This window comes from Emydura macquarii, unplaced genomic scaffold (assembly GCF_026122565.2).
Source record: "Emydura macquarii macquarii isolate MOO-44397 ecotype Brisbane River unplaced genomic scaffold, CSIRO-AGI_Emac_v2 contig_1027, whole genome shotgun sequence".
Lineage (NCBI taxonomy): Eukaryota > Metazoa > Chordata > Testudines > Chelidae > Emydura > Emydura macquarii.
Window position 1 is genome coordinate 13,082,309 of NW_027131164.1, and position 20,604 is coordinate 13,102,912.

The 20,604-nt window shown below is 43.7% G+C and overlaps 1 protein-coding gene across 3 annotated transcripts in view; it reads right to left on the reverse strand.

Annotated features, from left to right (window-relative positions):
* Window positions 1-20,604, reverse strand: part of GRHL1 (grainyhead like transcription factor 1) — a 56,161-nt gene that overhangs the window by 27,084 nt on the left and 8,473 nt on the right. For all 3 annotated transcript variants that reach the window (XM_067544780.1, XM_067544779.1, XM_067544781.1), the window contains exons 3-8: window positions 18,227-18,297; window positions 16,629-17,013; window positions 15,719-15,795; window positions 14,686-14,842; window positions 14,061-14,172; window positions 12,996-13,090 (exon numbers count right to left, since the gene is read on the reverse strand). In XM_067544780.1, coding sequence (XP_067400881.1) covers window positions 12,996-13,090; window positions 14,061-14,172; window positions 14,686-14,842; window positions 15,719-15,795; window positions 16,629-17,013; window positions 18,227-18,297 — 897 coding nt within the window. The remainder of the gene's footprint in view (window positions 1-12,995; window positions 13,091-14,060; window positions 14,173-14,685; window positions 14,843-15,718; window positions 15,796-16,628; window positions 17,014-18,226; window positions 18,298-20,604) is intronic.

The following is a 20,604-nucleotide window of genomic DNA, read 5'->3' on the forward strand; positions in this document are numbered from 1 at the left end:
CTTTAAAAAGAGATGGCACTTAAAACACACACAGTATCATCAACCCCAAATGTTCAAGACTCATGGGTCAGGCCCCAAAAAAGCCATGAGCCTGGCTTAAAAAGCGTGAGATTGTTACTGAAAAAAGATACACATTTTGGGTTATTTTTGCTTTCTGGTTTTCAGACTTTAGGTTATATGAGTCACTTTTTAAAGCTTTTCCCCACAACCAAGAGGGCCAGTAACTTACTTTTCTTTTTAAATGAAAGCTGAAATTCTCCCCTAATCATTTGGCTCTGGAGCTAGGGATTTGAGGGAAAATAATACCAAATATTGAAAGACTCATAAGTGTTGGCAATACTACACATACAATTTGGTAACAAAGGGGCATGCATGTGTTAACTTTTTTTCTAATACTTTACCCTTCTATACTCCTTTACATTAGAGATTCTCAAAGAACATTACCAACACTAGTTAATTTAGCCTCCAAATGCCCCTCTGAGGTCCTTAAGTATTATTCTATTTTACAGAAGTGGAAAACTGCAGCAAAGTGATTAAAGTGACTTCTCCAAGGTCAGAGAGGAAGTCTGTGGCAGAGAAGGGAAGAGAATCTGGATCTGATTACTCTCAGTCTGTACTTTAACCATAAGACCATCCATTCCCCTCTCTCATAATTTAAGGAAACTCGCTGTACCTACCTTAAAGTCTACAAGAAGCTCATCTTTAATTTTAATACACGCAGGGATCTTTAAAAAGAAAAGCTAAGAGAAATCAAGCCAGAAGATCTGCGATGTGCCCTCAAGGAAGAGCAGCAGATGCAACCAAGAACTTTTCCACACAGCAGCTTTTTCTAACAAGACTCGCTTCTCAAACAAAACCAGGAAAAATGAGACAGTATAATTAAAGCACAATCAAAGTACTGCAGAAACTTCCCTGTCATTGAGGTGAAGGATGGCTTCTTAATGAAGCCCTGTGTACTCAAATCCCTTCTCTCCAGGTTTATCTTGGCACCACATGTGATAGCTGCAATTTAATTTACTCAGATGCCTAAACACTGGAGCTTTCAAATGAAGGTAAGTTATGTTCACTGTTTACATAATATTAAAAAGCAGGAGTCACTGAAAAGCAACAAACAAAATGGGTTTAGAGATATTTATATGAATATAAAGAATATGCAGGGTTGACATAACGAACAACTCAAATTTTGGAAGGGCTATTAAACCTTGTGCTTCAGGGTTTAAATCAATCTCTAACCATAAGAGGCCAGGATAGACGTAGTGTGGGAGGGCAGATTATTCCACATCTGCCTACTATGGGGTTCTTGCACTTTCCTCTGAAGCATCTGGAGCTGGCCCCCATCAGAGAAATGGTATTGGACTAGGTGGACCTCACATAATGTTTTCAGTTCTTGGTTTGAATCAGTTTTGTATCTGGAGTTCATGCGATAGATATATGGACCTAGTGTGGGGAGCAGATTATTCCACATGGGTATTGGTCAGGTGGACCTCGGGGCCTGATCCAGTGTGGCAATTCCTATGCTTCTAATGTTCACTATGGTTTTATTTTTTGAAATACTACAGATAAATCAAATCCTATTATCTCCATTCGTGCTACATTATTCTTGTACCCAGAGGACTATAACTCAGTCCAACAATTCAGAAACACATTGGGTACTGTTTTTATCGTCAGCATTCAGATAAATCTCCAGTTCTATAATACCTGAAGGCAAAGCACCCTCCCCTAGCAGCTGATCTGTCTAGTCAGTGTTTTATTGTGCTCCGAGCACATTTCACACAGCGAGGACACTCTTGCAGCAGGGCTGGCTGCAGCAGCGAGCACTAAGTGAGGGGAGGGGCAGCAGATGCCACACGCTGGGTCAGCCTGCACACAGGAATGCACACAGGCAACCAGTTCACTTCCTGGGCTCAGCTGTGTGGCGCCACACAATGCACCACCTGTGCCCAGGGCCCAGCCATCACTGGTTACATGCCACTCACCCATGACGCTTTCAGTTCTTGGCTTGATTCAGTCTTCTTGCAACAACGCAGAAGTAGCTGAAGTTCATGTGATAGAGTTTATGCCATTTCTAGCACATTAGCTAGAGGCAGGTTCAACTGTAACAAGCACCTTCTTAAGGATTTTGTTGGAATGTTTTATTCTTCTTAACTTCCAGTCCTAAAACGTTAGGGGCTGTTCCTAAGCCTTCTTAAATGACTGTTTCAGTGGGGGTTAAAGAACTCCTGTGTATACCTGACATAGTATCTTGGGATCCTCTGGGTGGACAGTCTCTATAGCTAAGCTTGGAAGGATCAGATTTTTATTGGTAAATGTTGGTTTCGTCACACACACAAACCAACCAAAAAATATTTTCATCATATTGTACAGATCAGCAAAGTAGCAAAAATGTTGCTTGAGAACCTAGAGTCAAAATCCAGTGATTTAGACTTTTGAATTGGGCCCGTTACAAATGAACTAGCAAATGAATAGTAAAACCAGGTCTGATTTGTTGATTTAAGGATATTTACTTGGGGTATTTTGACACGTGATGTTGACAATTTGTGCTTTAACAGTTTATAAAGCTAACTTTTGAATCTCACCGTCTGTCATTAAACAAATTTGACTCCCATAACATCCTGCAACTGTGAAAATTTGTATTTTTATCCATTTTAAAAGTGCTTCAACAAACATTGAAATTATCTGTCAAAATTATGTAAAACAATTTGAATTCTGCCAATCCTGTCTCTAACACAAGCCACCACAGCTTCTGTTTGGATTGGTCTCCACACCAAATACTGCTCACAGGAACAAAGCTAAGCCTCAGACACTGTCTTTGAATAAGGAGGGGCCCACTGGGCCTTAGCTTGCCTTAACTTAGCTTGCTTAGGAGGCCTTCACTTGCCTTCTCTGGAGGCATTGCACTAGTTTATATTGTCTCTTTGCTGGGCTGCAGAAAGAGGCTTTCAACACACTAAAGCCATCCCTGGATAAGTAGAGCCCTGTGTGAATACAAAAATGTTGATCCTCATCTGCCAGAATCAACTTGTATGCAACCTGCGATCCATAGTCTTTTAAGTCTATAGGCATCTGCACTGCCCCACAGGCCAGAGGCCCCCAATCAGCTGTTTGTAGGCCAGCTCCCCATCCCCCGCTGACCAGCTGTTCCACCCCCAATCAGCTGCTCTGTGGCTATCCCTCAACCCCCACTGAACAGCTGATTGGCAGTCAGCCCTCTCCCCCCAATCTTGAAGGCAGGAAAGCAGCCCCAAAGGCTATGAGCTGCAGCCAGCTGCTTCCCCGCCTTTGAGATCTGCAAAAAATGGTCTGTGGATATCTGCAGATATGCATGGCTCAATGGATAAGCACAAACGTATCTAGGATGCCTGCAGTACATTTCTTGCCATGCTACTATGGGATGCAAACTCAATGGCAAACCCCAGATTGGGCCAAATTTAAAAGGGTACAGCAGAGGATGCAGAAAAAAGCTGTTAGAGCCCCTCGTCACTTTTGAAACGGGAGCCAGCACAGCCAATAGGAAAAGGATTTGTCCAGTCCAAATAAAAGAGTTTGAGGACTATTTAGGTACGGGTACTCCAACCAATTTCTTATTCTACTTCCACTGGTTCACTCATAAGATTACCATGTTTGTGATCGTAGTACATGATAGCTCTCACTACACAGAGATGGAAGACATACACGTGTCTAGTCTGACAACACCACAACTTTGAGACATTCTGCCAGCATCCTGACACAAAAAGAGGTATTCTGGGAACGGAAGTGAGATTCCAACAGAGAGAGCAGTGGTAGCTTTGCCTTCCATTCATGGAGTCAACTCAAGGACTCGCCAAAAGGTTCTACCACAACTTCTCTTGATGAAAGATTGACTAAGCAGCTCTGGGCCTGGATTACATCCAAGTCATTCATTGTCTGCCAGAGAAGAGCTGCATTAAAGCAAAGAGGTTTTTAATTTAATACAGACAGCCCAAAGTACATTGTTTTCCTAAGACCACCTTCAGTAAGGGTTGGGAAAACAAAAAGGGAAATCTCTAAAGACAAACGGACAACTCTTGCTGGGAACATTTTCACTTCTAAAAAGACGGTGCTTGATGAAGATCAAACAAGGTGTAGCCAATTTTGATGCTGTCACAATACTCATTCTTTTACCTCCCACATGCTTCATGGTTTTTTGTATCACAGGGTGGGGAGCCATGGGAGCAGGCATGGAGATAAAAGTTGGGCAATACATGCATCCGTGGGCTCCAACACCCAAAATATGGATTGTTTGGTAGATGTGCAGACCTATTGCATGTGCTATGGCTCCAATTTGTATATCTGAAGCACCAGCCTATCCAGAATCCATAGTGCTAGGACTGGTGAAAATGGCAACAGGAAAAAAACCCAAAAGGACCGAGTTTCCAGCAAGAGCATGAGACGGAAACATAAGGATATTTCCAAAGCTTGAAATCTTGCCATAGAATGGAGTGGGTTAGCTGAAGTGTGACAGCAATGGATTGGGGAGGGGGAAAACAGTTGATATTCCACAGTAAAAGTAGGTATTTCAAGGCATTCCATTAGTTCCTCCTCTAATGGAGCATCCGAAAGGCTGTGGGTACCTGTATTTGACTATAAACACTGAACAGCACAAGGTAACATCTCCAATAGAAACAAGAAGTTTCAAACTTTGAGTCCATGTTCTATTTCACAGGATAGGGTCTGATGCATTGGAACAGAAGTCAAGAATTTGCTTCTCGCTTGCAGTGGTTAAGAATAAGTGAAACTTGGGTTTGTGCTCCGGAATTCCAGGATGATTTATTTAAAAATCCATTTCTCGTTAACGTATACCTTCATATGACTTCCTCTCCACACTTCATATGCTGCATTCACCTATGCCCTACGTATTTGTGGTTCTACAGCCTTTGCTTCAACCTGACACCTCTCTTTTATTGGCAATGCAAATACACATTTGACTCACAACCCACCCATTCATATTTCACGGTTTCATTTCCAACTAACCAAACCTGTACCTTCTTAGTGCAACTAAAGATGGCAACACCTTATTTTAATGAGACATGACTGATGGTTCATTAGACTGGCATCCATATAAATACATGCAATATTCACACAGAGAAAGTTAACATTGTTCCTACAGTGAATACCAAACAAAAATTATGCTAGAACTTATTAAAATAGTATCTCAGAACCACCCAGACAAAAATAACTCTTGCTTCAAATCACAGTAAATGATCCACCCTCTTCAGAAAAGTCAGTTCAGTGAAAGCAGAGACTCCTGCTTATCATAGAATCATAGAATATTAGAGTTGGAAGGGACCTCAGGAGGTCATCTAGTCCAACCCCCTGCTCAAAGCAGGACTAACCTCAGCTATATCATCCCAACCAGGGCTTTGTCAAGCCTCAGCTTAAAAACCTCTAAGGATGGAGATTCCACCACCTCCCTAGGTAACCCATTCCAGTGCTTCACCACCCTCCTAGTAAAAAACTTTTTCCTAATGTCCAACCTAGACCTCCCCCACTGCAACTTGAGACCGTTGCTCCTTGTTCTGTCATCTGCCACCACCGAGAACAGCCTAGCCCCATCCTCCCTGGAACCCCCTTTCAGGTAGTTAAAGGCCGCTATCAAATCCCCCCTCACTCTTCTCTTTTGCAGACTAAACAAGCCCAGTTCCCTCAGCCTCTCCTCATAAGTCCTGTGCTCCAGCCCCCTAATCATTTTGGTTGCCCTCCGCTGCACTCTCTCCAACTTGTCCACATCCTTTTTGTAGTGGGGGGCCCAAAACTGGACACAATATTCTAAATGCGGCCTCACCAATGCCGAATAGAGGGGAATAATCACTTCCCGTGACCTGCTGGCAATGCCCCTCCTAATGCAGCCCAATATGCCATTAGCCTTCTTGACAACCAGGGCACACTGCTGACTCATATCCAGCTTTTTATCCACTGTTACCCCCAGGTCCTTTTCTGCAGAGCTGCTGCCCAGCTCGTCGGTCCCCAGTCTATAGCTGTGCATGGGATTCTTCCTTCTTAAGTGGAGGACTCTGCACTTGTCCTTGTTGAACCTCATTAGATTTCTTTTGGCCCAATCCTCCAGTTTGTTTAGGTCACTCTGTATCCTATCCCTACCTTGCAGGGTATCTACCACTCCCCCCAGCTTACTGTCGTCCGCAAACTTGCTGAGGGTACAATCTACCCCATCCTCCAGATCATTAATAAAGATTGCAATACAGGGGCAGGTTCCGCTGTATAGAGACCACTCTTCTTAGGCAGTCTCCTGTATCTACCAAGGGTTTGGGTACAATTCTTCACCACCTTTAGTAGAGCAATTAAACAGCTGATTGTCTGTCATTTAAGAGGTCTCTGAAGGCAGGTTTCCCATCAACTTTCCTAGGCAGGAAAGAGTGAGAAAAAAAAAAATCCCAGAGCTATCTCCAGTTTTAGGGATCACTCCTGTAAGGTCCTCTGGCACCGAATGTCAGTGCTATACATTTTATTTCCTTCTATACCCTAGCTTTAATGAACACAAGTGAGGGTATGTCCACTCTGCAGTTGAACGCCCATGGTTGGCCTGGGTCAGCTGACTGGCTCATGGGGCTCAGACAGACAAACTGAGGTGCGACATTTGGCTTGGGCTGGAGCCCAGCGTCCCAGAGTTGGGCTCTAGTGTGAGCCCAGTTGCCTACACCTTAGTTTTACAGCCCTGCAAGCCCAAGTCCAGCAAGCACAAGTCAGCTGATATGGGCCAGCCATGGGTGTTCAACTGCAATGTAGACATGTCCCTTAAGGATCTACCTAGGAACTGCAGGATGCTATGCTGTTGAGTCAGTAGGTGGGTCTCTTTAGCCAGCACAAAATCGCACTGAGGCACTGTGCTGCTAGAGAGGTAGGGTGACCAGATGTCCCAATTTTATAGTGACAGTCCTCATATTTGGGGCTTTGTCCTATACATAGACACCTATTACCCCCACCCCCATCCCGATTTTTCACACTTGACCTCTCTCTCTAGGGAGACAGATAGCATTTGTACAGGATATGAAATCCAGGTAAAAATCACTTGTGTTCATTGAAGTGTCCCAGGGAATCTTTATAAGATGGAGTGTTAATATCTATATCCTCATCATGTTCCAAACTAGGTGAGACCATTCTGTCTAGCTACATCTCCCCCGCCCACAGTATGAGCTGAGCAGGCTCCCTTGCCCTTCACCTCCTTCTCCCAAATTGCTGGCTAGTACTATTAAACATTATCATCTTTCCACACGTAGCCACATTTCCATGTGTGGGAAATGATTCCTGGATACTGTCACAGGCTTACACAGTACAATTTATGGATAATGGAAGATTTGAATAAATCAGGGGAGCCACTTCAGAGCCCTTAGATTCCAGATTTCAAAGCATAGTGGCTAATCCTGATTAGACACCGAGCTCAGCTGAATTCGGGTCTCAGATACCAGCAGAGCAGGGACTCAAGCATCATCTCAGCTGGAGTGCAACGCTGAATCTGCACTCAGCCAGCCAACCTTGAGGAAGCCAGGCTGGTTGCATTATCCAACTCTCACTAACACGAAACCAGGCCATGTCCCCAAAATTTAAGGGACAGCAGGTTTGTTCTGCAGGTCTGTTATCACACCAGTAGAGGTGATGGGACAGTGGTGCTTGTTACGGATGGAAAAAAGGAGGAGATCGCTGGGGCGAGGCCATAAAATGTTTATATAGACAGACACCATATTTTTGAGAGTGAGACAGCGCTAGTGGTGATCTTCATTATTGTTATTAAACCAGCAACTAGATGCTGTACCTGAGAGCAGAGCCCGATTATGTACATGTGCAGTGCCTAATGCAGAAGAAGAAAGGGGACCTAGCCCAAATAGCTTACTGTGTAAGTAGATAAGGCACAGAAAAGGTAAGGAGCAAGGAAGTACTATTATCCTTACTGACAGACAGGGAACACAGGCAAAGAGAGTAAGCCACTCGTCCAAGGTGACAGGCAATCTGGGGCAGAACAAAGAGCTGGACCCCCCCCCCCATCTGCCGAGTCCTAGCCCAGCAGGTGAATCATGAGACCATCCACTCCTCCCATGCGATCTATGGCATCCATCGTGATCTGATGCCCTCACCAGCACTCTGCCCACTCACCCATCCCCACCAGGCCACCCCCAATGCTCCAAACCTCGAGCACTGCCAAGCAGCTGCACTGGTTAAGCCACGTTCATCTTTCCCCATCCGTGTCACTCTCTTCCTCTCCCATACCACCTCCCAAATTAAATATTTCCCTGTCTGCACTTCTGAATGACTTAGTCATACACCTTACATTTATCACTGGCTCATACAAACTGAGAGCGCCATCTTCGGCATTATCCACCCGCCCCCATTTCAGTATTTTCCTCTCCCCTTCTCCGGTATCAATGCATTTTCCGTGACATCTTTCAATCTTCCTTCATTCCACCCCCTCCTCCCAAATCCCCACTCTCTTCCTGACTCCAAAAAGGAAATTGCTATGAACAGATTCTCCCCTCCCCCTCAGACCAGGCTTCCTCCTACCCTTTTGGAACACCCTCAGCTCTCCCCATCTTAGGGGAAAGCAGTTCCCAGCCCTTATAGGATTTAACTATCCCCTGCACAGCCCAGCCCAGCAAATACTGACCCACCTACCCTCCAACTCCTGTGCTGTCTCAGAGTAGCCAGCAGGGGGCATCAGGGAGCTGCTGCAGGGATAGCTGTACAGTACCAGGGCACTGCTTCTAAACCTTGTCTACACTATTTGATTTTGGAGTGGCTCCTCTCACACGTTTACATACATGGGTGCACAGACAGTGCACAAACACGGTCAGCTGCATTGTCACTGTACTCGCTCAAAGCGAGACTTGGCACCACTATATCCTGCATCAGGTTACTGATGCATCAGTGCCAATGCACATGGAAAGCTCTAGGGTTGAAGCTGCACAGAGGCAGGGCATTCTCCCAGCAGAATACTGCTGAGAACCACTCTATGCAATGCACACTGTCTCCTAAACTCCTGATTTCATTTCAAGCTACTTCAGTTTCAGGAAATAGGAGTTTTCTGTTTTATAAGCTGCAGTGCAGCAATTTTCATGTTTAAGAGAAAGGAATATTTTCATGACCTAAAACAGTGCCATTATATTTTACAAAACTCATTACACAAACTCCATTTGAAAATGTTCATTTACATGGCTGACTTTTCTTCCCCCTCCCCCTTTTTTTTTTTTTGGGGGGGGGGGGGGGTTCCAAAGCCTCTCCCCAGCTGTGGATTGTTACTCCGAGAAACCCTGCTTCAAGGATTTGTGCTGAGAAGGAAAGCTATGTACCGACAATGAACTGGAATCACAGTAGATGGAAGCAGTATCATGGGATGATTTTTACTTTAACCTTAACAATTTTAAAACACAGACACATGGGCGTCAATCCAGTGCTCGGGGTGCCTATCCCATAAGTTACATCATACACATGAACAAAGGCCTGAGCTTGCCACGACCGCTGGTATGAATGCCCAGCACCCACCGTTTGCCACCACTTTCTCTAGTGCAGGAAAATCTCTAACATTCAGCAACGGCCCTAGCCATTCTCACAGGTAACTAGAAACCAGAATCAGTGGGGAGAAAGAAAAAGAAATAAAAGAAAAACCAGTATCGCAGGACGAATCCCTTGGCTGTGGGCCTACTATTCCAGATAAGAGAAGGGCAGAGTAAGCACCCTCTAGATAATCAAGGCTCCACTGTACATCAGTTCGTTAAACACTTTATCAATGTAAGATCACTGTCATTATTAAAAACAAAGCTTTGTACTTATTGCTTTGAAGAACTTCCCTGTATTATGGGAATCTCAACTCTTGCCTCATTTCCCCACCCTCTCCATACACTGCACCACACAAGCTTTTGTCAAAAAATGTGAGGTAAATGAACCATGCAATAAAAATTGTTGAAATTGGCTCAGTCTCCTCCTGATAAGATCATAGAGTTGAGAAAGAGCTACAGCTCCGGCAATGAGTAAGCTGATCAAGATTCACTGTCAAATGCATTTGCTCAAAGGAAAAAAAAAAAAAAAAACACTAAAGGTTTAAATAGGAGGAGATTTAGAAACCCAGTGTGCTTGCTACAAAGGCAACCCTTTGTGTATCTGCCGCTGTGTAAAACCTCAGGGTATGTGGCAGCTAGAAATGAGCCTCGCAGCCATGGTGGACAGACTCAAGCTAGCAGGGCTTAAACTAGTGAAGTACAAGTAGCTATGCGGAGGCTGCACTGGGTCTGAGCTTGAGTAGCTAGCGCAAGACTCTGCTGGAGCTGCCATCTCCCCACTACTGTTTTTAGAGTGATAGCTGGGAGACTCACCCCCAAGTGCAGTGTAGACATAGCCACAGAGTGATAAGCACAGGCCTAACACCAGACTCAGGCCAACATGTCCCCTGCTTCCTTCATTCTGCATTGAAGTTTTTTAGACTTCCAGTTTCACTTGTTTTTGTAAGTTTCCAGTAGTCAGGACTCAGGCTCAAAAGCACCAGTTTGGGGGTTTGTCTAACCTACAGCTCAAGCTACTTGCGTGTGTAGATTTAATGCTAAGCTGACACCCCTGGTTCAAGCTGCCATTCTCCATTTACCCACAGAGCAAGCATAGAACAAGCTTCCCCGCACAATTCCTCCAACATGTGGCCGCAACCCCACCTGGAGGAACCATACATAGTGGTGGCAGAGGGGGGAGAGAGAAGGTACTTTACACTCTCTCTCTCTTTCTGCATTCAGTCCCTGGACTCTCTGCTCAGATTGCCAAATAAGGGTGCCAATTATGTCAGTGGTAATTTTGACGTGAACACCCATGCATTTGAAAAATGGATCCAGACCACCTGTTTATTTCACACAGGACGTCATAGACCCATTCGACAGTAATGACTTTAGTCTCTACTATCCTGCACTGGATATGAATCAGTGACTTAGAGGAGAATTGTTCCCCTTTCTACTAATTAATTCCCTGAGCCACCTAACCCTCCAAAATTATTTTTAGACATTGAGGTCTCAATCCCACTTTCATAAACCCAGGATGCACATCACTGTTCCAGAAAATACTCTCCCCCTCTCTGCTCACGCAGGTGCACAGCAGATTTCACAGGATTGTAATAAAACTCACTTACGTATCCAAGATCAACACCGAACCTTTAGTTCATATCTTTGTCTGCTCTCCTGTTTGTGCCTTTACCAGCTACAGCTGCCTCAGGAACTAAACTAGCCTTTTCATAACAGTGAAACAGATTGTCTTAATTTCCCAGTCTGAACAGAAAAAGTTCTTATCTACATCTCCTGGTTGTTGTGAAGCTCAGTTAATTCGTCTTTGTAAAGAACAGAGTTCATTGGGGAGAAATATTATTAATCTATTCTGCAGCAGTGAGATGGTGTGTAGCTCTCTACTCTTGGATCCTGTACAATCTACTGATGGGAGCTCTTATTCCATCCAGCTGCCTGAACAGTCCAGCACTTCCATGACCCAAAACACATTCAAAACCTTTCAGCACATTTGCATGGAAAAGGCATCCTGTTGCCCAATTCCAGGGTAAAATGGAAAACCATCTCTTTTGGCATGAACAAAGCCAGGACAGCAAGTTCCCAGTTCAATGAATGTTAAAGACTGGCATCTGATACCAGCCTCACTGGTAACGTCGCTTCAGAGAACACATGCTGCTACAAAACTATTCAGGTTGGAGGCATAAAAACCATCATGGCTAGGCAGTGAGGAGTAGATATTATTTACTTTATTTAGCAGTAGAATACTTGGAACAGCTTCGCATTGCCCATCCCCTAAGTCTCCACAACCCACTGTCATTAAGCTGCCCAACGCGGTTTCCTTCCCAATGTCTTCACACATCCCCACTGGTCATCCAGTGTCTCTCTGACACACTGAGCAGGGCAGTGGCCTTGTCTTCTGTGTGTTCTGTAAAGCACTGTGACATTTAAAGCCCCAGACAGACAACAGTCAAATGCTTTGCAGTGTGGAGTTCTGCCATTTCCCCATTAGTACTACTTCCAGGCGCAGCACTTGGAAGTCATTCTGGATGTTAGATGTATGCATCTGTAGTCATCTCCATTTTGTTAGTTACAGCATCAAACAGGATGTGAATGGATATGATCAGCTGGTCTCAAACAGGAAGGAAAACGGAGTCTCCAGTTTACAGAGAAAGCCCTGTGCCACCAGCATGGGGGCGAACCTTGGTGAATTACACAATACACCAGCAAGAGTCAGCAAACTACAGAAAATCCTCTAACAACACTTTGCAAGCTGCAATTATATTATCTTAGCAGTGGTATAATCCAAACAAAACTGGACCCTCTTTGCTCTCTTTAGCCAGGTTTTCTAGCCCTTTGAAGATGCACAAATCCTCCCTACTTGGGTTATGGCTTCAAACAGCAACAGCTGCAATTAACGAACATACCAGCTGGCAAAGTTGCTGACACTGTACATCCACTACCTAACACAGTGGTCCACTGAGGATCAGATGGTGGCTCAGTGAGTTCACCTGGATGCCACTCAGATTAAAATGCACCATTGCACGCTAGAATCTGTAGTCTCAGTGGAACATACCTCTCTCTACAAATAAGGGCAGCTGCAATCTACTCTGTTTAATGCAATGTAGGTGCAGCAGTCTAGGTTCCTGGCAAATTGCCAAATTGACCCTTCTGTTGGAGCACCCCAAAAAATTACTGGCAACTACTAGTGTTCTACATATTGGTTCCCAATGACACTAAATCTCATCTCTAGCACTAATTAGGAAGAAGTTTGGTGCTTCCATGTGTCAGTATTTGCCCAGCAGGACAGATCTCCCTGCTCAGAATCTTAGTCACTGCACAGCTTTTAATATTTGGTCACACAAACACTCTTAGCCAGCAAGATTTTGCCTATTTCTTAACACAAGACTGTAAACAAACTCATTACATGCTAATCAGGTCACACACACCGCCTTTCTTTCCCCATATGCTGAAAGAGCAGGAAACATAAGCTGGGTCACATACCTTTGCTTCGTCATTAATATCCCAAGTGAAGGATACGGCATTGTATGCAATCTCTTCAATGTTACTGATTGTGTTGACGCTCTCCTTATAGTCAGCTGGTGGGAGGGAGAGGAGAGCATCTTAATCATACAAAGCAAACTGAATAGCAACTGCAGCGCTCCCATAGTACGCTAAGGGTTAAAGACTTTGAAAGGCTTTCAGGAATGGATCATTAATAAAGGTTGAAAGCAGTGCATTATTAAAAAAGAGAGAGACAGAGGAGAATTAAACCAAAAACTGAAGCGGGAAAAGCAGCAATGCCAAGCATGGTATGTGTCTGTGCCATACCTATAGTTACGTATGAGAAATGTCATATTGCATGACGAGGGTATAAGCTCTCAATAAATCTCCTTCAATAATAAATGAAGATTTGCATGCACGTCAGCTTTAAGTGCCAAGTGCTTAATCCCTGCCTTTATTCACAGAAGGAGAAGGCTGAGAGCACAACCCAGCCTTCAACTAAGGAAATCTGGAAGCCGGCCAGTCACAGCCTTGTCTGTAGGCAAGTGGAAATTTGCAGTGTTTTCTTTTTAAGTGAACTGAGGACTCACTGCAAGGGCAGCAGAAGGAAGGAGAAACCAAGGAGCGCTGGAGTTTGTCCCCTGAATACACTGACTGTTTAGAAAACTCGCAAAGCCCCCCAAGTGCAGTTTAGCTATATGAGCCAAGCTTTTTAAACACAACTAGTGATTGGGGGCCACCTCAAATTTTTGGATGCCCCAATTTGAGACACCCCAAAATGGCCATTTCTTTCAGGGGCCACGTGGCATTTTCTGAAAATCTGGCCTCTTCAAGGCATCTAACCTTAGCCACCCCTTCCCCCCTCGAATTGAGGCCACCAAAATCCCTAGTCCCTTCTGAAAATATCTTGGCCAAAAAACATCCCTTTGGTTTTGCCACAAAGCTAAGAAGAGTGGTCAGCCTGGTCTGAAGGTTTCCTTTAAAAATGAAGTACCAGTAGAAGGCCAAACCCTGCCAAGGAAATCAGGTTTAGAGCTTCACACCCGTAACTCGAGCATTTCTTACCAATGTCAATGCATCTTTGTTTGGCCGTATGTTGTCTTGAGTGCCAGTACTTCCAGTGCCTGTGCTGATCTTCTCTTGTTTTGTCTTCGGCAAACACAACCAAGATGACGCTCTTCATGAAGAGGAAGGGGGTAGGGAGAGAGAAAAAACTTTAAAGGCCACAGAGTAAATTTGTTTTGGAAGCTTTTACTTGGTATTAGGTTTCCTGCATTTGGCTTTCAAAGCTTAGGAAAAGCCAAGTTGTGCCTGGCAATGCAGAATTCTCTTTAGAATGGAAACAAATACGCTAATGTTCTTCAAGGCCATAAAGGAACAAGGCGGTCAGAAGTCGCCCCCACAAAGAGAGTTGGATGCCCTCCTTTCAGATGTCCACATCGCATAAATCCCATCATCACTACTGACTCGCTTGCTTGGCAGGCTCAGAGACACCAGCGAGCAAACAGGCCTGGAAACCGACTTAACCTTCTTCGTTGGCATGACAGAGTGGAAAAGCTGGGCCTGCTGGTGTGAGCTTCAGTTTGGACTGTTGTGTGACTAGGGGATTTCAGGCAGTCAGGCCAGCACCTCCAATAAGCAATACTACCCACAACACTTCTTCCGAGAAGCAGTAAGAGTTGCCACTCACTCTGACTTTGCTGATTGGGTGGTGAACTCCTTCACTGCTGCTGACTTCTTTAAGGGTGATTGGATAAAACTGACCCTTGTTTAGGTATGTCATTGTGCTGTCCCCTGGCTTCTGACGAAGTGACTTGGAAGCTTCTAGGGTGTATTCAAAGTTATTCCTAGGAGACAAAAAGGACATTGATCGCTAAAGAGTTTGCCAGGAAGCTAAGTGTTTTACATTTAATTTGGAGAAATTCCAGACTTCTTAGTTGAGATCCTAAACCCTCAAAAGGGAAGGAGAAGCAAGACTAGCCCATTTGTTGACCATCATTTCCCCTCATGAGAAAATGTTTAGAAAAGCTCTTTGCTCTTGAAGTCCACAGACAGACAGCATGTAGGATCGGAGGCTGCCTATGTAGACTTACTGCAACATGTTGCCTTTATCTAATAGGAAAGTTTGTATCAATGAATAAAATAAACTGATTTGCTGTTAAGGCTGCTAGGCTCTGCCCCACCTCCCAGTGTTTCATTTCCAACCCAAAAAAAAAAAAACACAACCCCCACACCCATTCCCCATTGTAAGTCTCCATACACAAAATCCACACACAGCAAACTTCCTGTGCCTGCTACAGATTCTCAGCATGGAGAGGGCAAGCAAACATCTCTGGCTGTCTATTGGAGTAAGGCACTTGGCAGCCAGCCCCAGGAGGGTTCTGCAATAATTATTCTTCTCTTAAGTGACTGGATGGATCTCACCCTAACAAACTCAGTTAGAAGCCAAGGTAACACTTCCAGAGGGCAGTACAGTGCCATTATCAACCCAACAAAGGTAGTTATCCTAAAAAATTGCAGACATGACTTTCCAGGTTGTTGGGCACAACTCCCGCTGAAATCAATGGGAGTAGCAGGTGCACTCAGCACCTCTGAGAATCAATGGGAGTAGCAGGTGCACTCAGCACCTCTGAGAATCAAGCCTAAAGAAAGTCAATGCAAAAGAGAATTCATGAGCAAGCCACACCCATTAGTCATGAACAAATTGGCAGTTAAAGTATTACCCAGCAATGCTGTCAAAAACGTAGTCCTCCGAACCCATGCTGGCCATCCGCAGATTTAGTTCAGCAGGAAAGAAAACCTGAAAATACCGATAATTTATTCAGGCAACAGAATCAAGATTGAACAATTGCCAGGTTACAGCCCTGTTTCAGGCAGATGTCTTGAATATCTGACAACTAGGGATTGTGGTGAGCACATAGAGTATACTCTTTATGGGCCCCCGTCAAATGATGCTTTATATGCCAGTTAAGCACCAGATCTAGCAACCCCACTCTGGGCCAGTTTGTGGTAACTTTTTAAAATCAAGCCTTCCAGAAGCTTGCCAATGGATGGAAGCTATGCCCCTCACTAATATGGACTGAGAATTTAAAAGGAAGCTTTGGTGACCCTGTAGATTTCAATAGATACAATCAAACAAATTAAAAACAAAAACAGATTTTGGTGAGCGCTGAGCTCTCATTTAGGCACCTAGAGAAAGTGGCCAGATTTTCACAAGTGCATAGCACCCAATTGCTCCCACTGATAATGGAAGCCGAGCACTTGTGAAAAATCTAGCCATTTTATTTAGGTGTCTAAATAGGAGCTTTCGGGTGTAGAGCTCTTGAAAATTTGGCACACTGTTAATTTCACTGTTGCTGCTGACAGATGATTATTGCCACAAGCTATTTAGCCAAAGCATCCGTCATTTGTAAGATTAGCCATTTGCTTTTGAAAACGATTTCTTGTTTTATAGATTGAATTCACTAAATTATACCTATGGACCTTTCTGGGAAAGTCTTCTATTTCTAATCCACTGGACTGAGATTTCAGGTTTACATAACAATTTGAGATGCAACATGATATCCATGCACTGACGGGGTTGCGCAAACACACACACGCATGCACAGAGAAGATGGCGGGTGATCCCTGTACCTCTTGCACTCCTTCTTTGAAGGTCTCTGAGAAGGTGGAGTCTGGCGTGCGCCTCTGGGAGTTCTGAGGTGGAGCACTGGAACTAAATTGATCAGGGTTGAGATTTCGGTCAAAAACCACCACCCGTTCGGGGGGCTCAGGGTGGTAGGCAGTGGGAGGGATGCCCACAGTGAAGCCATGGGGCTGCGTTTCTGTTTTAATCGAATGCGTGGGCATTGTTGCAATGGAAACAGTGACAGTGGTGTCGGGGGTCGTCAGGTGGCCTCTCTTGTCCATGCCCATTTGGGTAGCATGTGGAAGAACGATATTGAAAGGCACATTTTTCAGAACCTGCACTCTGTTTTCCCCAGCAGAAATGAGCGATTGTTCCGTCGGGATGCTGTTCCTTTAAGAGAAAAAAGGCTCAAAATAAACAGCATTGAACAGTCCTTTCTCTGGTTAAGCAGGACTAGAAATGTTTATTGGGCTTTTGGCTAAGGTGAAGCAGAATAACAGCTTCCTGTATTGGTGATGATCAATTATATCCAGGGATGAGGGCTCTAGAATTTATAAAAATCTTTTCCATTTCTGATTACTATGACCCTAATTCTCAGCTAGAATACTACACACCTGGCCTTAAAACATTAGCAGCCCACAAACTCAGCCACCCAAAATGCAATACACCAGGGGCCCTGCTGTCAGGGCATCAAGCATTGAGGGAGTCACGTGATTAGCTTATATACAAGTTTACATACTACACCACCACACTGATTTCTGTCTCCCTTGACAGACTGCATCAGCTTGTTAGGAGAACTGGAGCAATTTAAACCTGTCTTGCTCAGCTTAGAGTTACAGAAAGAGGGCAGTAAGGAGTGGGACTTAAGGTTAATTTATATTTATGATGTTTTATGAGCCCATGGTTTTGTTGGTGTTCCCCCCTCCCTCGAATAAAAGAAAGCCCACAAAATGTATGCAAATGAAACTAATGAATCAGAACCACAGGTTCTGCAAACAACAAATACCTTGCAACATTTTATGGCACCCCATTCAAATTAGTCCTGACTACATATTCCAATGCATCCAGTGCTGTAGCGCCTAGTAACTGATGGGATTTATGTAAGGACCTAATCCTGAGGGTGCTTGGAGGATCAGGACCCGCCCATTAAGGCTCAATCAACCTTGTGCAAACACTGGGGAGTAAAGGGTTATCAGCCACCTCCTTACTGCCCTGAAAGGAGTATTGTCACTAGTTCACACAGGTGTGGGAGGGGGAAAGAGACCAGTTCCACTGTACTACTACTCCGGCTCTTGCACAAATGGACAGACATGAGAAGTGGGCGGAACTTTGACTTTCCAAGTCAAAATTCACTCCCTAGTCTGATCCTGGGGCAGCTCAACTACCTGCTCTCCTGGACTCCGAAACCTGTGATAACTCCACAATCTAGCCCTCGGGTTGTTTCAAGAGTTGCTGTGCCTTGACAGTGCAGCAGAAGAGACTTCAACCTCCATTACAAATGCAGGCGCGCTGCTGCAGGTATGGCAGCAAACTTCATTTAAGCAGCCTGAGTGGTGTATCAGGATGTCAGTTAAAGCAAACATGCAACAGTAGAATCCAGTACCTTTTGCCATGATCTTGGTCAGGGTGATCTACATCTGGTTTTGCTGTTGAAGTCCTTCTTTCTCTGGGAACCTGGAGGTTAAGACATATGTGGAGAATTTAACTGTTCCTATCCAAACAAAGTTAGCTCATCCAAAAGAATGTGCCATTCTCCCCCTCTCCCCGGTTTGGCAAGCTAAGTATCACTCTGTTACATATCAATTATTTAAAGCACAGTTAACATCAGTAAGTCTTTACAATGCCAAAATGTATCAGCCCCACTGTTGTTTTAGGCAATCAAGTTTGTTCCATACACTGCTAAAAGGAACCCAAACTAATACAATGGGGAGGTGCTTTGGAATTTAGATTCCTGCATAGAAAGTTAAGATAGAAACTGCTTAAACCTTGGAGAGGGACAACTTTCCAACCTGACTGGAAAGATCATCTCCTCTTATCAAGTGTCAGCAACTGGAATAATGGAACTGGAGGGAAAATACAGAGTTGTAAACTAACAGCTCCGATAAAGAGAAAACTAACAGGTTCAATTTGTGTGGTGACTTTATTGCTTGGGAAAGTGATCAGCTCAACAGCTCTGAAGAGTGACGTCCTCCGTCTACCCACAGGGGTTCCGTAGATCAGTTTCTTCTTGCCCATTCACACCTTGCCTCTGCGGAGACTTTTAGTAGGGTATTTTTTGGGACTGGTCCTGGACACTTTCCCTGGGAACTAGAATGAAACCACTAAGCTTGTTTAATAATGACAATATTTGGCCTTTATAGAGCCTTTTATTTTCACAAAGCAATATGCAAACATTAGCTAATTCTCACTGTGTCCCTATAAGGTAGATGATATCCCCATTCTATGCCTGGGGAAGCAGACAGAGAGGCTGATGGCTTGCTCTTCAGGGGATCTGAGCTCCCACAACTCCAAGTGAAGTTAGTGAATATTTAATACCTCTGAAAAAATCAGGCCCTGAGCAATTTGTCCAAACCACAGAAAAAAAAACAAAAAACAAAAAAACAGCAGCAGATCTTGGATGAGTTCCTAACAGGCAGTCCCATATTCTGTTCAGTCACACTTTATATTAGCTATATTATATATATTATATTAATGGTATATTTATCAGTTATGAAAGAGTAAGCATGATTAATAGATAGCTATATCCACATCAGTAGAAGGTGTTATAGATGACTATAAACCATGGTTATAAGCAACCTATTGACCCTTTGGACTCTATTAAGTTTATAATGAGTTAATACAGGAGTAAGATATTTTAATACATTTTTAAATATACCCTTAACATAAAGGATGATTCTCTATGCACTAGACCATGATGCCTCTGACATAAGTCACTGATCAGTTCTCAGTAATAGTTTGTCAATTACTGATTTGGACCAGATATGAAGCAGCAACCTGGAGAGAGAAAAAATGCTCTATATTCCATTATTACCAACCATCTGAGCCATCTAGTTCTCCACTTCACAACATCTTACTATTTAAAAATAAAGCCTCATTATCATCCTAACCTGCAAAGCCCCAACCAGTATTCCAGAGTTGAGAATGACAGTTTTATAAAGCTGTGAGGGAGATATGATGTGCATTAGGAATTAAACAGATCTGCTAAAGTCAGGATACTTGTGAACAGGATGATATTTGCCTTCAATCTCATAGACTTTCAGGTCAGAAGGAACCATCATGATTATCTAGTCTGACCTCCTGCACATTGCAGGCCACTGAACTCACCCACCTACTCCTGTAATAGACCTCGAACCTCGGGCTGAACTACTGAAGTCCTCAAATTCTGATTTAAAAGACTTCAAGTTATGTAGAATCAGCCATTTACACTAGTTTAAACTTGCAACTGATCTATGTCACATGCTGCAGAGGAAGGTGAAATATAAAAATATAGCCCCTTTTTATATTTGGAAGATATCATCTTAGCGCACTGCACCACTTGGTCTTACAAATACAGATCCATGAGAGTTCATTCAATTTAATAAAAATCCCTAGAGACAACATGTCATGGGTAGTGTAATGATACCATATTACAGAGTGAGTCACACACTCTTAAAGAGAGATCAGATTACAACAGTGAGCTTTTGTTTAGAGATTATACAGGAATATAGTAATGATTATTATTTTGTTTCTGATATTTACATGGCAAGGATTTGTAAACTTGTTAAAACTTCCTAAATAAATTGTTTAAAAAAATACAAATGGAGACACCTTACTTGTTATTTGGTCATTAAATTTTATTTATTCTGAGGCTCAAGCTACTTTGATAAAACATGAAAGCTACGAGACACTCCTAGCTCATACTATTTAAATGATAAAGAACTAATGCATTCATACATTAGAAGGACAATTCCGTCCAGCACCACACCTCACAGCACTGAAACA